This window comes from Amblyomma americanum, chromosome 1 (genome assembly GCF_052857255.1).
Source record: "Amblyomma americanum isolate KBUSLIRL-KWMA chromosome 1, ASM5285725v1, whole genome shotgun sequence".
NCBI classification, from domain to species: domain Eukaryota; kingdom Metazoa; phylum Arthropoda; class Arachnida; order Ixodida; family Ixodidae; genus Amblyomma; species Amblyomma americanum.
Window position 1 is genome coordinate 258,610,677 of NC_135497.1, and position 19,688 is coordinate 258,630,364.

The 19,688-nt window shown below is 49.9% G+C and overlaps 1 protein-coding gene across 13 annotated transcripts in view; it reads right to left on the bottom strand.

The window, feature by feature from the left end:
* Positions 1-19,688, bottom strand: part of LOC144114996 (GTPase-activating Rap/Ran-GAP domain-like protein 3) — an 811,635-nt gene that overhangs the window by 194,683 nt on the left and 597,264 nt on the right. For 2 of the 13 annotated variants that reach the window (XM_077649097.1, XM_077649096.1), the window contains exon 1: positions 8,650-10,788. The exons of 10 other annotated variants lie outside the window; for them this stretch is intronic. In XM_077649097.1, coding sequence (XP_077505223.1) covers positions 8,650-8,882 — 233 coding nt within the window. In that variant the 5' untranslated portion in view covers positions 8,883-10,788. Of the gene's footprint in view, positions 1-8,649; positions 10,808-19,688 lie in introns of those variants that run through there. One more of the 13 variants, XM_077649103.1, reaches the window with a different exon arrangement.

Sequence of the window (19,688 nt, forward strand, 5' to 3'; positions counted from 1 at the left end):
AAGTGAAAAAAAAAAAGAAAAGGCAGCAGGCTAATTTCAACGTCATGTGGACGTCACCGGTTGGCTTTCATTAGTGAAACTGCATGCGGCCGGTGTTTGTGGGAGCGCTGAAACCGTATGACTCGTCGATTATACAGGCCGAAACATCGTCCGTAGCAGGTGTACGCGGGGAGGAGTTCCAAAAGTCCGTGCACACATGCTAAGCCTTTGTCAAAAGTAAAAAGGTCAAGGCGCTCAACTCTGAGCTACGCTGTGTGGCCAGTTATGTATCGCCAGCGTTTTGAAGCATCTTGAAGGTGCGAGGGACTCCCACCCTTGCGACTCCGAAGCTTAGGACTTCCAGCGATGCCACAAGAGCCCCACTGCGCGGCTTAGAAGCAAATCGATCTTTACTTTCGACAAAGGCTAAGCATGAAACAAAAATTCTTTGCATACTTTCATGCCGCTCCTGTACTTGAGCTGCTTAATTATGGAGGTGAGTAGATGCCAGTGCACATTGCCGATGAGAACAGACTTATTGCGATTCTCTACCATTTTCCGCAAGTTTTACCGGCAGTCAAATAAATGCTTCAAAAAGCTCAACGCTCGCCTTGGAGGGCGGCCACCGTCTATGAGAGCTGTCGAAAAATGGTTCGTTCGAATTTGGACTGGACTCTTCAGCACCTGTGATGATCACCGTAATGAACGGCCCAGGACATCAATCTTGGCTGAAACTGTGCATCGCATCAAGATTATTATCAAAGGTCAGCCTCAAATCTGCAGGAAAATTCGCGAGAAAGCTAAGAAATTCTGAAGATGAGACTCTAGAGGAAGTTGGGAACGAAAAAAAAAAAGTCTGCTGGCTAGGGTTCCTCTTTTAAACTAAAAAAGAGGGTCAGTGTAAACTTTGCAAATGAATTATTCAGTAATTTAAAAAAAAGAAAAGCCCGCAGTGTAAAGAACATTGTCAGTGGGATGGAAACTTTCTCAGTTTATTCCAAGGAACGAAACGGTACATCACTGCCTGGTCGAAAAACACGTAGCACCACAACCTTGAAAAACCAGGCGAGTGAAGACCCCTATAAGGGATGTTCGCCATTTTTCTTCACTCTGTACGGAAATGTGCCCGCTAATTCATTTAGTGAGAGGCAGACTAAGGCATTATTGCCGTGCTCTATGAAACATCTCAATGAAGTTTTCGAAAAACTGAGAGCACGCCATCAATAGTGAATTAAGCTTGAGCCATTGGCTCCGTCACCACGAAACATGCCCCACATCGCGACATGAAGATCACCCTTATCACTCGCGCATTTGGCGACATTTTTTTTAGAGCGAAAGCACTGTTAACCTCCTACCTCAGAAAATCCCACTGTTTGCGTGAAGCCTCTGAGAGAGTTACCAAAGGAAAGGCGCATAAGTGGCTCTCTGGGTCAGTGGACACCTCAATCGCGCTTTGAGCTACGCGCCGGTAGTGACAAACAGATGTGTACTGCATGCGTTGGCGTTGACAACGTTGTGGCAGGAACGCGGCACTGGAGCAGTAGGCCGCTGGCGTTCATTGGGTTCAGTGACGTTGGCGTTGACAACGTTGTAGACCCCGATAATTTTGAAGAAATAAAAGGCGCATAACTGGCTCCCTGGGTCAGTGGACACCTCAATCGCGCTTTCAGGTACGTGGCGGCGGTGTCCACCTGCAAAAGATGGTGCTTTCGCACAATGTTTTGCGCTCAGCAATCCTAAAACGCCAGCCAGTTTTTTTGCAGCCTCCAACTTCCTAAACGAGTCGAGACATCTGCGATTCGTGTATTCAAAATCAGGACCTACGCGAGTGGGGAAAAGCTACGCGGATTGAAAAGACATGGTCCACGCCGTGATGGAAAAGGTTTCAATTGCGCCGAATCAAGAATTTCAGGAGCGTTTACAAAAGTTGATAAACCGTCTTAGAAATTGCATTGATATGGACAGAAAGTATAGAAATATAAATGAATAATAGTTTTCGAGAAAAGGGAAACGTTTTGTAAGTAAGAATTTTCCGGTAAGAGTGCAAAAAATTTTGGAGATTCCCTCGATGCCTGATTTCTGCCTTTGCGCGTTAGCTGTCGCTCACGACCCACAGCGACAAAAAAAGAAAAAAGAAAACGCGACAGCGGGCTCGTATAGAGACTCGAACGGCGATGGCGGACGCTGCTGATCACGTCGAGTCAATACCGCGATATGAACCGAGCTACAGATGACAGCTATCCCATTATGAGAGAAGTTACCTTTATCAGCGCGCACCTGGAGACTACTGATATAGCGCTTCGCTGCTGCCGCCCTGGGAGGCTCGTGATTATGCGCAGTCGAAGGGACGTTATACCAGCCGGGTTTTCGTGCGCTGGTGCAGACGTTCCTTTCCTAGAAGAGGCGGCCCGTTGATGGGGCCGCTTACAACACTGCGCTTACAAACCGCTCACAAACATCATTTGCTCTGAACTCATGCAGCGACCTTCTTGTACAATATAATAATAATAGTTGGTTTTGGGGGAAAGGAAATGGCGCAGTATCTGTCTCATATGTCGTTGGACACCTGAACCTCGCCGTAAGGGAAGGGATAAAGGAGGGAGTGAAAGAAGAGAGGTGCCGTAGTGGAGGGCTTCGGAATAATTTCGACCACCTGGGGATCTTTAACATGCGCTGACATCGCACAGCACACGGGCGCCTTAGCGTTTTTCCTCCATAAAAACGCAGCCGCCGCGGTCGGGTTCGAACCCGGGAACTGCGGGTCAGTAGCCGAGCACTCTAACCACTGAGCCACCGCGGCGGGTATTTCTTCTTTTAATATCCGAAAATCCAATTTGTTGATTGGAGTATTTAGCTCGTAACTGTAGGAAATTCTGCCGAGCAAAGTGCCACTTTCACTAAGACTGCCCCGGGCAGTCTAAAGTATTCGTATCTGCCTTGCTTTCCGCCCCTGCCTCCCTCCTTCCCCTTTCCTTTTCGCCTTTTTCTACCCACGAAATTGTTGGCGCGTTGGTGCGTTCGCGTAACGAGGTGAACACACCCTACAAGACAGCACTGGCGCTAATCTGTGGTCATAAAAAACCTCTCCCGAAGCCTCGTGTCACTAAAACAGCACCTGGCGGCTTTTCTCAAATACTTCAGCGGGACTGGCCGCAGTGTGCCCCCTCCACTGGATGCCCAAGCGATGTTTGGCACTCTTTCCCGGCATCCAGTCGTATGGCTCACCCATCCTGTCCAACGTAAGTTATGCAAAGGGAATCAGTGTGCGTTTCAAATTATTCAAGACTGGCCCTTCGAGTATACCTTTGCCTCTGCGTTTGTGCTCCCGTCGACTGCGGAATCTACTCGCGATCGATCATTCGCAGCCCATGCCACGCATAAATTCTAAAAGTGCATGCCATGCACTTGGCCTGCCAGATTCGTTAATTACCAGCTTTTTGGGTCCCTTCGGCAGAAAGACCGCGTGCTTCACTGCGCGAAACCGCGGCTGCTCCTGTCTGCCGCCGTGGTTAAATCCTCCTGAAAAACTATCGTTACACTCCATTGGTGTGTAGCCCAGCTCCGAGTGTACCTGCCTAGACCAACAATGCGGGCGATAGACAACTTGCCACTGCCCGCTGTCAAGCACCTTACTAAGCTTTTCTCGCGCAAAAGGCGCTGTGATCGCGCTCATAGAATATCAACTGCTGCCGGCTCGTTCCCACCAAGAGGTTCTGCTTGAGCGTGAATGGACAGGGCTAGCATGGGCGGTGTGAAGGAATGGAAAGGGGCGCAGGCGCTGAATGTACGGATGCGCTGTTTCAGCAAAAGCCACCAAAACAAGCTTTCGCACTTCGGATCCTACGGCGCTGGCAGCTGGAGTAATTTCAGCATTTCGTAGTGTCTCCTCGAGTGGTTAGGAACGCGCGCGCAAAAAAAAAAAAAAATCGGTGCCTGCTTTGCGGTTCGAGGCATGCTCCACACAGTTCATTTCCACTGCAGTGCGGTCCCCCAGAGCAAGGCACACTGTCGCAAAACAAAAAAAAATGGTGGAACCAAGCTGAACTAGGTATACGCCATTATTTTTTTAATAAAGCTCTCGATGTTCCTTTCCAGTGCCCACCAAGCAGCTGCATCATCATCAGCAACAAACACGTCGATGAAGCATATCAGTCAGCGCATGAAAGAAGCCGGTTCTTACCAAATCCGCTCTTAACTGAGACGCCGCTAGTGTTAGTAATCGTGGAAGGCTAGCAGTGAGCGGTCCACAGTAATAATGTTTAACACGAATTCGAACAAAATAATAAGAAGGATACGCCTTCCAGTCCCGGGAGCGGGGAGCCTCAAGTGTAAGGGAACGCAGGTGTCTACAAATCTTGGCAATGCTCGCGTGCGATTTCACGCTATCCGAGTGAACACAAGAGGCCTTAGACGCACCCGACTACACTTCCCGAACTTTTCCCTTCACCTTTGAATTCCGCCTGGGCTATAGGCGGGGGGGGGGGGGGGGGGGGGGGGAAACACGATAACTTTCCTCTGTCGGCTTACGGCTGAGAGTGGCTTTCACGAAGGCTTACGGTTTCCACATGGGTACGGCTGATAGTGGGGTTTTGGGAGGGACGACTGGGGCGCCGAAGCCGCCCACCGTAGTCTGTCCTCCGGTGCAGTGCACAAAGTGAAAGTCCCCTACACTGGACGAGCGACAACTGGAGAGGGTACATCCAGCAGTATCGTCACTTCTGCTTCACTTTAGTATGGGCCTCGGATCGCCAACTGCAGGAAGTGTGCCCACTCTCGTCGGGTATAGATGTGCCTGAGCGAAACGCTTCTCACACCTAACGGGCTTCTTGCGAGCCTTTCTGACACTTTCTAAAACAAAAGATGCAGCTTTCTAGACGCAACGCATTCTTTATTTTTTTTTCTTTTATGCGCCTCTCTCTGCCTTTACAGTTGTTGCCATATTCATACGCCCGGAAAGAGTAAGCAATCTTCCTCAACACTCTTTCAGCCTACAGTAATAGCGATTCCGCGAAGGCATTTGTGCATGGAAACGATATACTTTCTGCGTTTATAACGGTCAACGCTATCTAGTTTCACGCGCCGCGGCGGCGCAGTGATAAGCACGAGGTCGCAGCCACGGCGACCGAATTTTGATGGAGGCGAAATGTAAAAGACGCCCCGTGTTCTGTGCGATGCCGTCGTATGTGTAGTCTGAATTACACCGGAGCCCTCCACTGCGCGTTCCCTGCGTATATAACTTGCTCCTGCTAACGTGGTACGAATTCACATAACCAACATTCGGTTCTGGTGGAATTTCACGAGGCACAGTAGCGTAATCTTTCGATTAATGGCAATTTTTAATGTTTTCTATTATAAAACAAGCCTCGTTATGCAGCTGCTCCAGTTTAAACAGAATTGAAGTTCGAACGCAGTCGAACCATTACTTCCCAGCCTCGCGAATTGGCGACGGACACTGTCATAACGCCGTGCACGCATTACTACAAGGAGCTGAGACAGAAAGTTGGATGCCAACGTTATCTCAGGAGACAACGCTTTCCTTTAAAAAATGTTGACGTCACTGAGAGAAAACCGGCAGCAGGAAAAGTGGATGCGAATGTGCGACTTCCAGCCGGCGCCCAGCCATTCGTCGCGTCTCATTTTCCCGGAAAAAAGTTGAAGGAAGAAAACAAAGAAGATATTTTTTACATAAAAAAGTTATTTACACTCTCTGGGCCTTCGAGTCGATTTGAGGCCTTCAATTTGGTCTTTCACGTAGCTCGGATTAAGCCCACGAAATGGACCAAAGCTAATTGTTGCTAACTGGTTAAATTCCAGTTTCTCAAATTTTAGCGGCGCTAACAAAATTCCCATATTTGATTTCGAACGTGGGTACAATAGCTATCAAAACTGGAAGTAATGGTTTTTTCTTCGCCTCCTTCGTAATTTTTGCGTTTGATGATAAGTCTTGACGATAAGTCACTGCACTGAAGCAGCTCGCGTTCCGATGGCTCCGTGACTTGGGTACTGACTACCGGAAAACGAAAGTTACTACAGCATACAGAATGCTTGTCACGTTATTTTTGGATCGGTCTTCTGACCTGCTGAACGAGCAAATTCGACGCAACGCCTGTTAAGCCAGCATAGTCAGTTTAAACTACGGTATAAGTCCGCGGCGCGCTTTGACTGTTTTCAAACTCAGTACTAGTTTACGGTGCAATTTGTGAGGCGACATTCGCGAGAAGCATTCCACCGACAGCGCGAAAGCACACCGAGATTTTAGTTTAAAAAAGTTTAAAAAAGAAGCGTGGCGCTCGTTCGGAGACTCGCTCTCCGCACGCTGCCTATAAACAAACTCTTTCATTATTGCTCCATTTCCTGCGTTTCATTTGCTGGGATTAGTAAATGAGAACAGGATAAGCATATCTGTAGCTCTGGCCGTCCAGTTGACCCGTATCGCACGTACAGATTGTTTACTACGAAGAAACCCCCGGAGCTCACATCGGGAATCAGTGCGCCGCCAATTCCAACGAGAAATAAAAATTAAAGTATCAGGGAGCATAAAAATGCTTGCGCGTTATTGGGTGATTTTGTTTTAAGCTCCCAATTTGTGATTCCGGTATTTGAGCGAAAGGAGAAAGCTCTGACTGCAAAAGCAAAACTTCCTGCCCGGGATCGCCATTCTTGATCGCACCATCGCGTCTCATTGCTTAGCCATTCGCTTCACAAAGAGCCAGCATATACAGGCTGTTGTCTCCGTGCTCGCTCTTAATGCATAAAATTCTAAAGCTTGGCGTCACAGGGAAGCCAGAACCGCTAGCTGGATCGCTGCACTTATACCTAAAGAGTGTTCTTCGGTGATCGTGAGTTAACCGGCCTAACAATGATCGACTGAACATCACAAATTGCCCAAAGCAGGTTTGCACACGAGGCCCCTTTGCTTTATCTTTCCGCCCCGGGAGTAACGGAGAGGTCGCTTGTAATAGCGAAATAAAGTGCTCAGATTCCCGAGCATGGCGTAAATATTTTTTTGGATTTAAGCTGGTTTCCTAGATCGAATTCGATTTCTTCAAGATAGGTCTCAAGACTGGTGTCACAAGCTAATTTGCGACGCATCCGCTGCTGATTACGCTGTATTTAAGAAAATAGAAATCTCACTCAGCGTTTATAGAGCAAGCTGCGCCAGAAACGGAGTATTCTCATTCATTCATTCATTAATTTATTGTATCCTTAAAGGCCCTTTTCGGGCATTACATAAGGGGGGGGGGGGGGACAGTTGAAATACAAAGTAAAGAGAATAACAATGTTAATACAGTAAAATACAACACAATGCAAAAAGGATCTGGAATACACTGTGAAATGTTAAAATGCAGTTCTAATCAATACATAGTGGCGGATAGGCTAAATAGGGAATAGTAACAAGAAAAAATAAATGGTAAAAATCAAAGCATGAGGTTGTTTTTTTCATTTGATGTAATGTTCGATTAGTGCGTCTCTAAATTTACTAGCGTCACGCTTGTTTACGATGTGATCTGGTAACTGGTTCCAATTTTCTATTGCTGCAGGTAGAAATGATTTATTGAAGGCTATTGTAGAACCATGTAAACGCTGGACACTCAGGGAATTGAAGAGGCGACGCGATGTTCGGATGGGAGGTAGGAGTAATGAGTCACGGAGGTAAGGAAAGTTGTAATACAATTTATGAAGAAGGCAAAGTCGTGAGATTTTTCGACGGTTCTCAAGTGGTAGCAGATTGAGTGTTGATTTAATCTTGGTGATGCTGTAGTATCTGTCATAATTTGAGGTTATGTAACATGCTGCGCGGTTCTGAATAGCTTCTAGGGTGTTAATTAAGTACGCCTGATGAGGGTTCCATATAGAAGGTGCATATTCAAGTTTACTACGTCCACCCACCCTATTCGTGACGACTCTCTGCGTGAAACGATTTCTGCACATTCCTCGAGGCGTCAATCTGCTGCCTGCAGCTATAGGCCCAACAGCCTGTAAATGTAAGAAATCTCGCTTAAATTTATTATTCTGAGTTGGCGGATTGTGCGTGCATACGGTACATACCGGTCACGTAGTTACACAGGTGTTTAATCATGTAGCTCGAGTAGTTGCGTGCGTAGCATTGCAAATGAGAAAACGCGATAAATGTTACGTTGCCTCCAGCGTTTGGCGCTGGCAAAATACACAAAGCGATACGCGTTTATGTGTTTAGCAGCGGTCTCCCCGGGCCAATCTTTCAAGGATGAAAATCTCATGTAGGTTTATATGACGCATGGAGAACTGAATGCCACAACGAATGGTCGCTCCTACTCTTTCAAGAACGCGCCGCCTGGCGCGTGTTACACTTACCGCTGCTTGCAATGGCAGGCACGGAGATGCCAGCGTGACTACTAACAATAATCGCGAGAAAAGCGTTGTATAGCCAGTTCACCTGGCCAATCTGGCTCGTGCCATTGGGCAGGTCGACGTGAAAGGCTGCGTCCATCGGTGCGGCAGTGTTTTCACGCACTCGTCGGCTGCGCGTAGCCGTGTCTCGCGAAGCAACGCCGGCAAAGGGGCGCGCGCCAACTCTTAACGCCACGAGCGCGGCCCGGACGCGTGGCTGCTCGCAGGTGGGACGCGCCAAGAGGAGCGGAGGCTCGTCTTTGCGCGTCCCACCCTTCGCCGCGGTCGTACGACACTCACCCGTGTCCGTAGCAGGTGTGAACGGTGAGGCGGTCCGCGGTGCCGGAGGCCGAGCAGCGCCTGCCCAGGGTCACGGCCCGGGCCACGGCCGGAGGGCTGCGCGCGATCAACGGCGGCAGCCGGTCCACGCACAGCGAGCGGGACCGGTCGCGCTTGGGCGGCAGCGTCACCTTCACGCTGGGCACGGCCGCCGCCGAAGACAGGCGAAGCGGCAGCTTCTTGCGCCGATCCATCGCCCAGCAGACGACTTCCTCCTCCTTACGGCGACGACTAGCTTCGGCGACGACTACGTCGGTGCGGACCCGGAGAGCCGAGACTTCCTCCCGGAGCACGTAGCGCGGGTGGGCTCCAAGGGACGAGCTGGTCCTTCTCGTTGAAGATGCGCCTTACAGGTGTCTTGCGTCGCCTCCCGCCCTAGGTACGTCCGGCGGATTGTTCGCGGCTCCGTTAGCAGTCATGACGCACGATGGGTGCCCGGCTTTATCTCACACTGCAGGCGTCGGCCATCGATGGAATGCCTGGCGACGGATTTAAAGCACTCGCTTCGCTCTCGATCGGCGCGGTTCTTTCTTCTTGGGCCAAAATAATCAAGGACTCACGGAGCTATACGGAAACAATGTCAGCTTAGAATCTAACCTTCCGAAATTCGCATTAAACACGAAATCTGGCATAACTTTTCTGCCTTTAAAATTGTTATCAAAAGTGATCTCCGTCTCAAGATGTCTTCCTTCTTTACCTTCGTCTCGGTTACACTCACTCGGAAGAGTTTTTTTCTCCCTTCTCCTGTTTATAAGAGCAACGCAAATGATCAGCCCTGCCGGCAAGCGAGTGTTTGCGGATCGAGCGATTAAAAAACTTGGGATATCTTTGGAAGCGAGATTCGATTTCCAATAACGACCTCGATGCCAACGCAGCGAGCCGATTGACACAGCGCTGGACGCGGAATAAAGAGTGGATGTGCTCGGGTTGTCTTGACGATAATAATTATACCTTACAAAAGAGAAAGAAAACCGACACCGGAAAGAAAAGTCCGAAGCGATGAAACGTCACTCTTCAGCACAGCCGAAGCCTTGCGTCGAAAACAGTGCGGCCTTGCACGGACGCGTCAGTTGGGTCCGAAGTTTCGCAGACGCCAAGGAACCCTTCACGGAACACCGGCCGGTCTCTCGTGTCACTGACCATTAAGCTGCAGGAAGCGGATATCAACAAAGCAGGCTCGTCGAGTTTCGTCGCCGCAACGCGAGACGCCTGTACACGCTCGTTAAGAAACACTTTTTGGAGTGCGGCTTTCTTGCTACTGCTTGGCAGAGCAGTGGACAGAAAAGCGGTTGCTCGGAAACGGGCTGCCTTGCGTGTTCTCGGGGCCAAAGATTCACGCAACTAGCGGCCCTGCTTTTCGAACAATGAACTGGAGATAGGAAATGCGACCAACAGATTGCCAATGGCACAAAGGGTTATGATGCCACGATATGATACTAAATTGCAACACGCACGAGAACAGCAAGCACGGACATTGAGAAACCTACTCGCTACCTTGCACAGACAATAAACGGCTAGCACAACGGACGGCACGCAGTGCCCTTCACTTTAGCACAACTCGAATATAAATCAGGCGCCCATGAAAAGCAACGCTCATCGAGTGGCGCAATAGGATGAAAACGGCATACGCAGAATTACGAGAGCCAAAGACGAGCGAAGGAAAAAGCACGCACGAGAAAAGTGTCACTTGCCTGACGAAACGCTACAAAGTGCTCTGGAAACACACGCTTACGAACACAAATGACAGCCAATCCAGCGGTTCGTTTCACAGCACAGTCACGAGCCCTTGGCTGTCTCCTTCGAAACACGCATCTCGCACTTGGGCGGCTGCTGAGCGGTCGCAACGTCCCTCCTCTCCGCAAAGTTGCTCTCCCTGGTCGGCACGCTGTCAAAGTTTTGGACTCGCTCGAGCCAAGTGGCGCACATTGACGACCGCACCGAAGCGTCCAACAAGCGCGGGTCGGAGGCGTCGGGCCGCAGCCAAGGCCGGATGCGTCTGTGTCCAAGAGGGATGCCCAGCCGTCAAGATCGTCCTCCCGCGACAACCCCTCGAACGCGAACGCGCGCGCCCTCGGATTGTAGCAGACGACGCGAGACTGCGGCGCGCGCCAGCGAAAACGCGCGCAAGGGGCTCCCCACCGGCCGGGGCGGGAACTGACGTCAGCGCTACGTCACACCCCGGGCTGGAGGAGCCTTTTCCGGAGCGCGGTAACCGCCCACCTCCGACGGCACTGGTTGCGCGCGCCCCGGCTGCCCGCGAAACCTTGCTACTTTTGCCTCTCCCGACGGGGCTAACCAAGGCGCTCTGTATTGCTGTTGCTGCTGATTTCGCTTCTCCTGCTTCCCTTCTTATCCGAGGTTAATCAGCGCTCGCTGTCTTCCTTTTTGCTTTCTTCGCTACCGAGTCTCGTCCCTGGGCCGGGCTGCCTGATAATGATCGGGGAGAGTTCGACGCCGCGTAATGCCGTTCCGCTGTCAAGTGCAGTCACTGGCACCACTTAACGGCACTCGCCCCGGCGTTCGAAGCAGCGGGTTAGAGCAACAGCCGGTAAATGAATCCGGCGCACCTGATGCCGAGGCTCCAATATAGAACATCGCATAAGGCTCTCTCCCCCAAGCGCCGACGCGGGCTCCTCCCACAGCAGGCCTTTCCGGAACAATGGGCTCGTGTAAACGACTTCGCAATTACGAAAACGGAAAAGGCGGGAGGAGCCCGCGATATTTAATTTTGCTTTTCACTGCAGGCTTGGCCGCGGTTCAAGTTTTTAGGCCGTCTTGCGCAGTGCTTCGGTGCTTTAATTAAACAGCATTTCGCGCTTTCAGTACTCAAGCTGGAAGGCCCACAACACCACATCAAAGCCGCAGCACGACTCCCATACCTGGTTTTGCGCCTGGCGCGCAAGCTCACCTAACTATTGAGGCCAATGCAATTGCCTAGTTCCAAATGAAAATCGCGTGAGCTATGTTGCCACAGGTTTGCTGTTTCTCAGAGCATGCAGCGATGGAAGTTCTCCAAAATGACCGTCTAGAACAACGGGCCTTCCTGAGAATTGACAGTTGAGTGAACGTCGCTGTAGTTTAACTTTTTTTTTAATGAAACCACTCGCATTTATCCAATTACATGCATATTAGAACGGCGATGTAGGCATGTAACGAGGGAAGACTATTAAAGTCCCTGAAACTTCCTAAAGTAATTCCAACTTTTGAAGAATTCCGCCCCGCAGCCACCCCTGCTTCTTTTATTGTCCCTCACGCTGAGTCCTGAGTTTGTTTGTTTTTAAGCGAAATGTATTGCCCCAGGCCATCAATGATGGGTGAAGGTGTGATGAATGATGTAGTAGAGATTAAATGAATGGAAAAAGGTTAGCTGATTTGATGAAGTCCAGCAGAGAACGATGGTACGGTCCCTGCGTCCAGGCAATGTATGAAGAAGGGTCGCTTGGTGAAAGACCTGCTACTATCAGGTGCCGGATCCTTGTAGGCTTAAGAGCTGGGCAGTCCCACAGTAAGTGATGAATGTCGGCCTCAATGGGCTCGTGTTTACATATCCGACACCCTGGCCGAGGAAACAGTTCTCGGTACGCGAGTCCTGAGTTAATTCGGACAGAGTGAAAGTTCCATTCACCGAGGTAGGACGCGGGACCACAGGATACAGGAAAGAGAAGAAAAAAGAAACGACCTTTCCTCCAAGAAAAATACTCACTCTACACATTTACTTTCTTGCGTTTCTCTGGCTATATAATATTGCATTTCTACGTGCCCGTCCCTTCAACAGCGCAATTTTGTTTCACAGCGCGATTTTCTGGATCTAATTATGCTGCTAAATGTTCTTCACCGCAATCAGCAGTGACATCCGCAGCAATTGCAACGTAAATAATACATTTCCTTCCAGGGTGTCTCTTCTCCCGGCAGACACTGTTTGCCTGCCGCTTACGGCACAGCAGACACAGCGTAATTATTAATACGTTTCTCGAGCCAAATCTGAGGGAGCTGCTATGAGAGACGCTGTAGTGGAGAGCTCTAGAATGGTTTCGACCACCTGGGGTGTTTGACGTTCACCGGAACCTGAGTAAACAACATCCCAAGTAGCAAGAAATGTTACAGCAATGTCACTTTTTTTCTTTCGGGCCAATGTTAATACATCGTTGTTGATGCCTTTTTTTTTCCTAACATTAGTGAAACGCTACAGATGAGCATAGGAAAAAAAAACATCCATATTTGAATTAAACGTTATAGTAACATATTGCCGACTCGCTTACGAAGGAGTCCGCCCCATTCCAGTGGTCTAGTGAAGAGCAGCTTGCATTTGACCATCTAAAACGACGCCTGCAGGCTTCCCCTGTCCTCGGCCATTTTGATCAGGACGCCGCGACTGAGGCACACACTGACGCTAGTAACGAGGGCCTCGGGGCCGTCCTGATCCAGCACCAGAACGGCGTTGAACGTGTCATCGCATACGCCAGTCGTGTTTTGTCCAAGGCGGAAACCAATTACTCGACCACCGAAAAAGAATGCCTCGCAGTAACTTGGGCGACCACAAAGTTCAGACCCTATCTGTATGGACGCCCCTTCCAGGTGGTCACAGACCCCCACTCTCTGTGCTGCTGACCAATCTAAGGGACCCTGCAGGCCGACTCACACGGTGGGCCCTTCGACTGCAAGAATTCGATGCTACGATCTTCTATGAGTCTGGTCGCAGACACACTGATGCTGACTGCCTTTCCCGCGCTCCCGTTGAATTCGCGCCTACTGATACGGACGGCGACTATGACACCTTCTTAGGAGCTCTAAGTACCGAGAATATGGCGGCGCGGCAGCGACTCGACCCCGACCTTCGCGATGTGATCTCGCATTTGGATGGTCAAGGAGGCGTAGTTCCTCGTCCTTTTATGCGCGTAGTACGTAATTTATGCCTTCGAGACAACGTTCTTTTTAAGAAGAACTTTGCCCTAAGCCCGAGGTCATGGCTTTTAGTTGTGCCCACTGATCTACGCGACGAAATTATAGAAGCGTCTCATGATGACCCATCCTAGGGACACTTGGGGTTCAGTCGAACGCTCGCACGAAAACGTTCGAAGTACTATTGGCCACAACTTGACAAGACCTTTCGCCATTACACCAGACCCTGCTGCGAGTGTCAACGGCGCAAGACTCCACCCGTGAAGCCTGCGGGACTCCTTCACCCCATCATTCCACCGCTCAGTCCGTTCCAGCAGATCGGTATGGACCTACTCGGACCTTTTCCAAAGTCGCAATCGTGCAACCGATGGATCGCTCTTGCGACGGGCTACCTCACACGGTATGCCGAATCACGCGCTCTGCCGTCATCAACGGCTTGGGATGTGGCGAAGTTTTTCGACGAGTCCGTCGTTCTTCGACACGGTGCCGCAGAGGTCCTTATCACTGATCGTGGTGCCGCATTTATGTCTCAACTTATCTCACAGATACTGAGCTTAAGCCACACCGCCCACCGCAAAACTACCGCATACCACCTGCAAATAAACGGGCTGACCGAGCGCCTTAACAAGACCTTGGCTGACATGCTCTCAGTGTACGTCGACATCGAGCACCGAACCTGGGACGAAGTGTTACCGTACGTAAGTTTTGCGTACGACGCTGCGGTTCAATAAACCACCCGATTTTCGCCATTTCGCCTGTTGCATGGCCGGGAAGTCTTTACCATGCTCGACGCTATGCTGCCCTACCAGCCAGACGTCTACGCTCACGCCGATGCTCAACTCGTCGCCCAACTTGCGGAAGAAGCCCGACAGTTGGCCCGCCTTCGCATCCAAGCCCGCCAGCAAGTCGATGCTCGCCGATACAACCAAGGCCACCGTGATGTTCAATTCAATTCTGGTGATCGAGTGTGGGTGTGGACTCCAATTCGACGCCGTGGTCTTAGCGAGAAGCTTCTGAAACGATACTTTGGCCCGTATGAAGTGATTCGCCGTATAGGCGAGTTCAATTACGAAGTGCTGCCGATCGTAACGCGGGCTTCCCGCCGCCCGTCTGCCTCCGAAGTTGTTCACGTAGCTCGCCTGCAAGCGTACTGTGACCGCTCGGAGTACGTGGCCTAACTCTTCGCGCTCTACAAACGTTTTTCAGGCTTAATTTTGCCTCTCTACGCATCGGGACGATGCGCCTTTCGGGAGGGGAGCAGTGTCGTGCGTGTTATTGTTCGTCCTTGATTTTGCACTTAACGTCATCTTCAACCAGCGGGGTGCCGATCGACGGTGAATGAGGTAGAAGCTCGGCAGAACTCGCTCGTGAGCCCGGCCGCGACCGCTTGGCCTGTCTCTGGCGCATGCTCCTGTGGTCCTGGTCCCCCACTGTGCCTTCGACCCGCGTCGTCTGAGTGACCCGGGAAAATATATGCAGATTCCGCTAAAATGGTAAGGTACTGCAACACTGCAAGACCGCACCCGCCTAGTTGTGATGCGCCACAACAGCGGTCAACACTTCGCAAGCAGCAGGGGGCAACGAGGGCGACACGCACAACCGACATGTGAACAACCGATCCATGCAACCCACACGCTCGCCTTGTAACATATAGCACAGCTCCAAGATTAATTAACCAGCTGTGAACGGTGCCCCATGTTATAGTGGCGAACGGGTAAAATGCAAGTTTTCTAACGAAATTTTCGGGCTGTGCGGGCGATCTATGGCAAGCATCATATCAGATGCTTAATCGCAGAGTTATGCAAGTTAAAAACCATCACTAACTGCATAACAGCGGGAAAAGTTCCGAGACACAATGCTTGAAAATTTGGTAACGCTGTTTTATGGTTATGATTTGAGGCTCATTAGAATTCGTAATGTTGTTGTATAGTCACGCCTATAACATAAAAATAGCATTTCGAACCCAGCATCAGCATGAGGTTTAGTGTTAACGTTATACCAACGTTTATCACGCAACACATGTGGTTATTTGTTATTTTTTAACATCAGCCTAACGTTCCAATGCAACTTAGAAGGTCACACAGCTACTCACAGCACAATTTTACGACATTATTCTAATGTTTGGTGCTACAGGGAATGGGTTGTATTTGCATTTCGTCTCCATCCAAATGCTCCGTCACGACAAGGGTCTGAACGTCTGAGTAGCAGAGCCCCGTAGCCACTGAGCCACCAAGGGCTGAGTGGTGATGAGGCTGTATGGCAGAACATGGGCGAGCCCGGCTTCGCGTCATTTCCGCGGCATTCGCTCCGCCTCGCTGTTGATATAACGTCACCACCGATGCCGGAGAAACCATGTCCTTAATTTGCACATCTGAAATGGAACATGACCGCACCGCACCGCTGCGCATTTACAGCCTTTTGTGCTCTGCGGCCTTTCGCTGGCAAGAAGTGGTCGTACATGATCCATCGAACGTCATTCTCCAGACTCATCAGGCTCCAGGCTCATCAGGCTGATGAAGTGCACATGATCCATCTAACGACATTCTCCACGCTCCATTCGGGGGGAAAGTTGTTTTTTTGTGATAGCCACAGTAAATTAGCTCCATGAGGCAACGCGCTTTGTGAACTCTACATGTGTGTATGATTGTGAAGAAAGTGCATACACAGGCCTTGTTAATATCAAATGCTGGAACATCGGTTATCAGCACTAGCGGAAAGTAATATATGCCTGAGTGGGTGCTAAACCCCGTTATGCGTCCTTGGCCACTCAAAGCAGAATGTTTAGCGTCTTCAGAGGGTGCTTTACTGATAAGAAGAGACAGCGTAGATATGTTTGCGGCGACATTCATAAAGGTATTATTAGCTGTCAGGCTCGGCCTGGCTTGACCTGCATGGTTCACGCCACCTCAGCGCGGTGAGCGAATGTGTTGCTAATACAGGCGTATTACGAAACTGCAAAGTCGGCCATCCCCAGCCAACCGTCACTTGAGCCTCCACACAAATATAAATCCGGCTGAGGAAGTGGACTGCGAACTAGAGATGTGGTGGGCGGCGCTTCCTCCTTGTAAGCTCTCCGTTGGAAGCTACCCTTCCCATCAAGGATCTCTCGTTTAAGTGGCGTTGCCGGTTCGTTTCAGTAGCGCCTGCCAGGTCGCCACTGTGGAGAAAAAAAAAATCAATCCTCAGAGGAAGTGACGTTGCCTTTGGTGCATAATGGCCTTAGTTGCCTATGTGCCATAAAGCCTAGCACAACACAACTCAGAGGAAGTGGTGCACACGAAGATAACGAAAACCCCCTTGCCCATTCCGGTGTCTCGCTCGTCCCCCTTCATTTTCGACACATATTGCACGAAGAGGCTTCTGCCGCCGTATTTTATCGATGACATTTGGCGTCACGCCTCTTCGTGTTTCCGGTCCAGCAGACAAATAAAGGTGGCACAGTGATGCGACCCCGGGCTTACTATAGTTCTGGTCTCAAAGGGCAGTCCGTTTTTGGCACTCCTTATGAAATTCTAGAGCGACAACGCGCTCGCCAGAAATTTACGCCCGATGAGGATATTCCCGCCGAGTGACGAAAACCTGCCATCGGCGTTACAGATTGCGCCAGTCGTCGCAAGGCATGACCAAGTTCGCAGGTTCTGTTGCTGCTCTGCCCTAGTTTGTGAGATTATGGTTGGGTTTTTGAAATACGAATTTGAAGAAGAAGAAGAAGAAGACTTTATTTCCACCATGTGCAGTACACAGATGGAGGACGACGGAAAAAAGCCGTCAATAGGCGGCTTGACGAGTCCGTCGCCCCACTTAATGAGCAGCGTTTGGTCAACAGCAATCAATTCATACAGTCAAACAAAAGAAAATGAAAACACTTGATCAGTGCAGAACAGAAGCAAAACAGAGTGGTCCGAAAAATGAAATCCCAGGATAAGTAAAATCAGTTATTCATCCTCAGTAAACATAGAGCGAAGCTTAGCAGCGGAGCAAATAAATAAATCAAAGTTAGTAGACAGATAATGGTTTAACAGTGATGGTAAAGAATAACATAGGCGTTCCATGCCAGTGTTCAAACGGGGCGCAACGATTTTCCAACATTCTCCATGTCTTGTAGCATAATATTGTTCATTCTTTTCTAAATATGCCAGAGTACCAAGGTTATGTATGTTATATCTTACTTCATATTTAAATCTAGTACTCGGACGGTAGAGATATAGTTTATGAGCCGTAATGACATGCGCTCTATGAAAAAAACCTGCAGTTGTTGCATTATAACCGGCGTTGTACACATGACGTAGGTATCGCTTCTGCATGACATAAATTTTTTGTAGGTTAGAGAATGTAGTTGTACCCCAGACAAGTTGGCAATAGTTAACATGTGAATAAAAGAGTGAATTATAAACCAATAGTTTAAGTTTTGTAGAAAGAATGTATCTGAGACGACCAATTACTCCAGTTATCCGAGCTAAATTTGTCACTAGTAAGTTCACATGAGTTTCCCAGGACATGTGAGCAGTAAATGTCACACCAAGGTACTGCTATTTTTCAGTACTATGGCGAAGTGCAAATGGAAAGTGGAGTGAAATTTCCGAGAGCAGCTCACGCTCGCAATAACTGCAGCGAGAAAGTTGTCAGCCCGATGTTTTCATGCCCCATCTTATACAGTCCCAACGAAACGAAGGGTGGCCACAGGTGCGCCCTCACCGATCGGCAACAACTATCAGTGTGAGAGCTTCAGCACCCACCCCACCGCCCGCCTGCATGGCGTTGGTATCCCAATGAGTGCCATACACTTGCGCCTGTGCAACTACGGTACACTCTCAAGAGAAAAGAGTAAAAGGGGAGTACGCTTTCCTCTATAGCGCACTCCCTTTTATAAAAGGTGCACACTTCACGTATCCGCTGCAGCTGCGCCCTCAAGCCGCCGTTCGGAAAGGCGAGGTGAATTTAAGCGGCGGTTTCTGTCTTATACAGTGACAGCCTTTTCGGCCAATTCCGTCGACTTCACTCAGCTTCAGTGCACCTGCACTTCTGTCAGGAAGCGTGCTTCTGTGTCCATCAGCTGCGTTTTGAAGCTTTCCTTTGCTTTTGGCACGTACTACTTCTTTTACTTTACGAAATGGCTGAGGTACCGCGATGATCCTATCTGTGTGATGGCTCGCTCAATATCGATGGACAGGAGGGGCGACTAAACAATACAGTCTCTCCACTAATTAATTAATGTTTGTTAATTAGGTTTATAACTATCTTGGTTTTAAAGTCAATGATTCAATGATAGTCTTGAAGTGGATAAGTTGATGCTTCAATGATAGTTTCGAAGGGAATCGCCTTAGAAGGTGATGCAATTGGTGACGGAATTTCGAGAGACGCCTGGCCACCGCCTGTGGCAGGCAGGTATAAAAAAAAATAAGATATCGGTGACACGTTTCGTCAAACACTTGTTGGATGATGATGGATGGCGAATGTTCATGCTCCTCTGAGTGCTGTAGAATGGCATGGTTCCGGGCTAGTTGGTTGCGATCCAGTTTGGGCAAGCCAGTTTGAGTGATTCCGCACCGCCTCTTAGTACGTAGCAGGTTTCAGCCCCCGTCTTATCACAATAAAACGCTGGCGCGCGCTGCACGGCTGTCGTGTTCTGCGTACGTGCCGAACAGATCGACAACCTCAGCCTCTTAGAAACTGTATGCACACCTGCTGCAGCCGCGTTCGTCGGGACGAGATTAGAGCGCCGCTAGAAGAACCGAGCCCGAGTCTCGTTAACCTGGGACACCGCCAGCACGCCTGAGAAGCCCCCTTTCCCGCAGCGTCTGCAACGAGCACTGCGGCGTAAAATGCCTCGTTTCGCGCGGCACTGCCTCGTTATTCCCAATTAAGCGATTCACGGGGCCACCTCGGGGATTATTTCATAAAGCGGGATTCGCAAATCCTCGTGCGGGAATAAGCGCGCCGCCGTAAATTGGATTTTTTTTTTTTCCCCACGGCTGCGACTGGCCTGAACACTCGCGCAATGGCGTCCGGCACTCCGGCAACGTCGGGGCACCGAGGGCAGTGGGCACTGGCAGCGGTCGCCAGGCTAAACCTGCACCGGCGGAAATAGGAGGAGGTTGGGT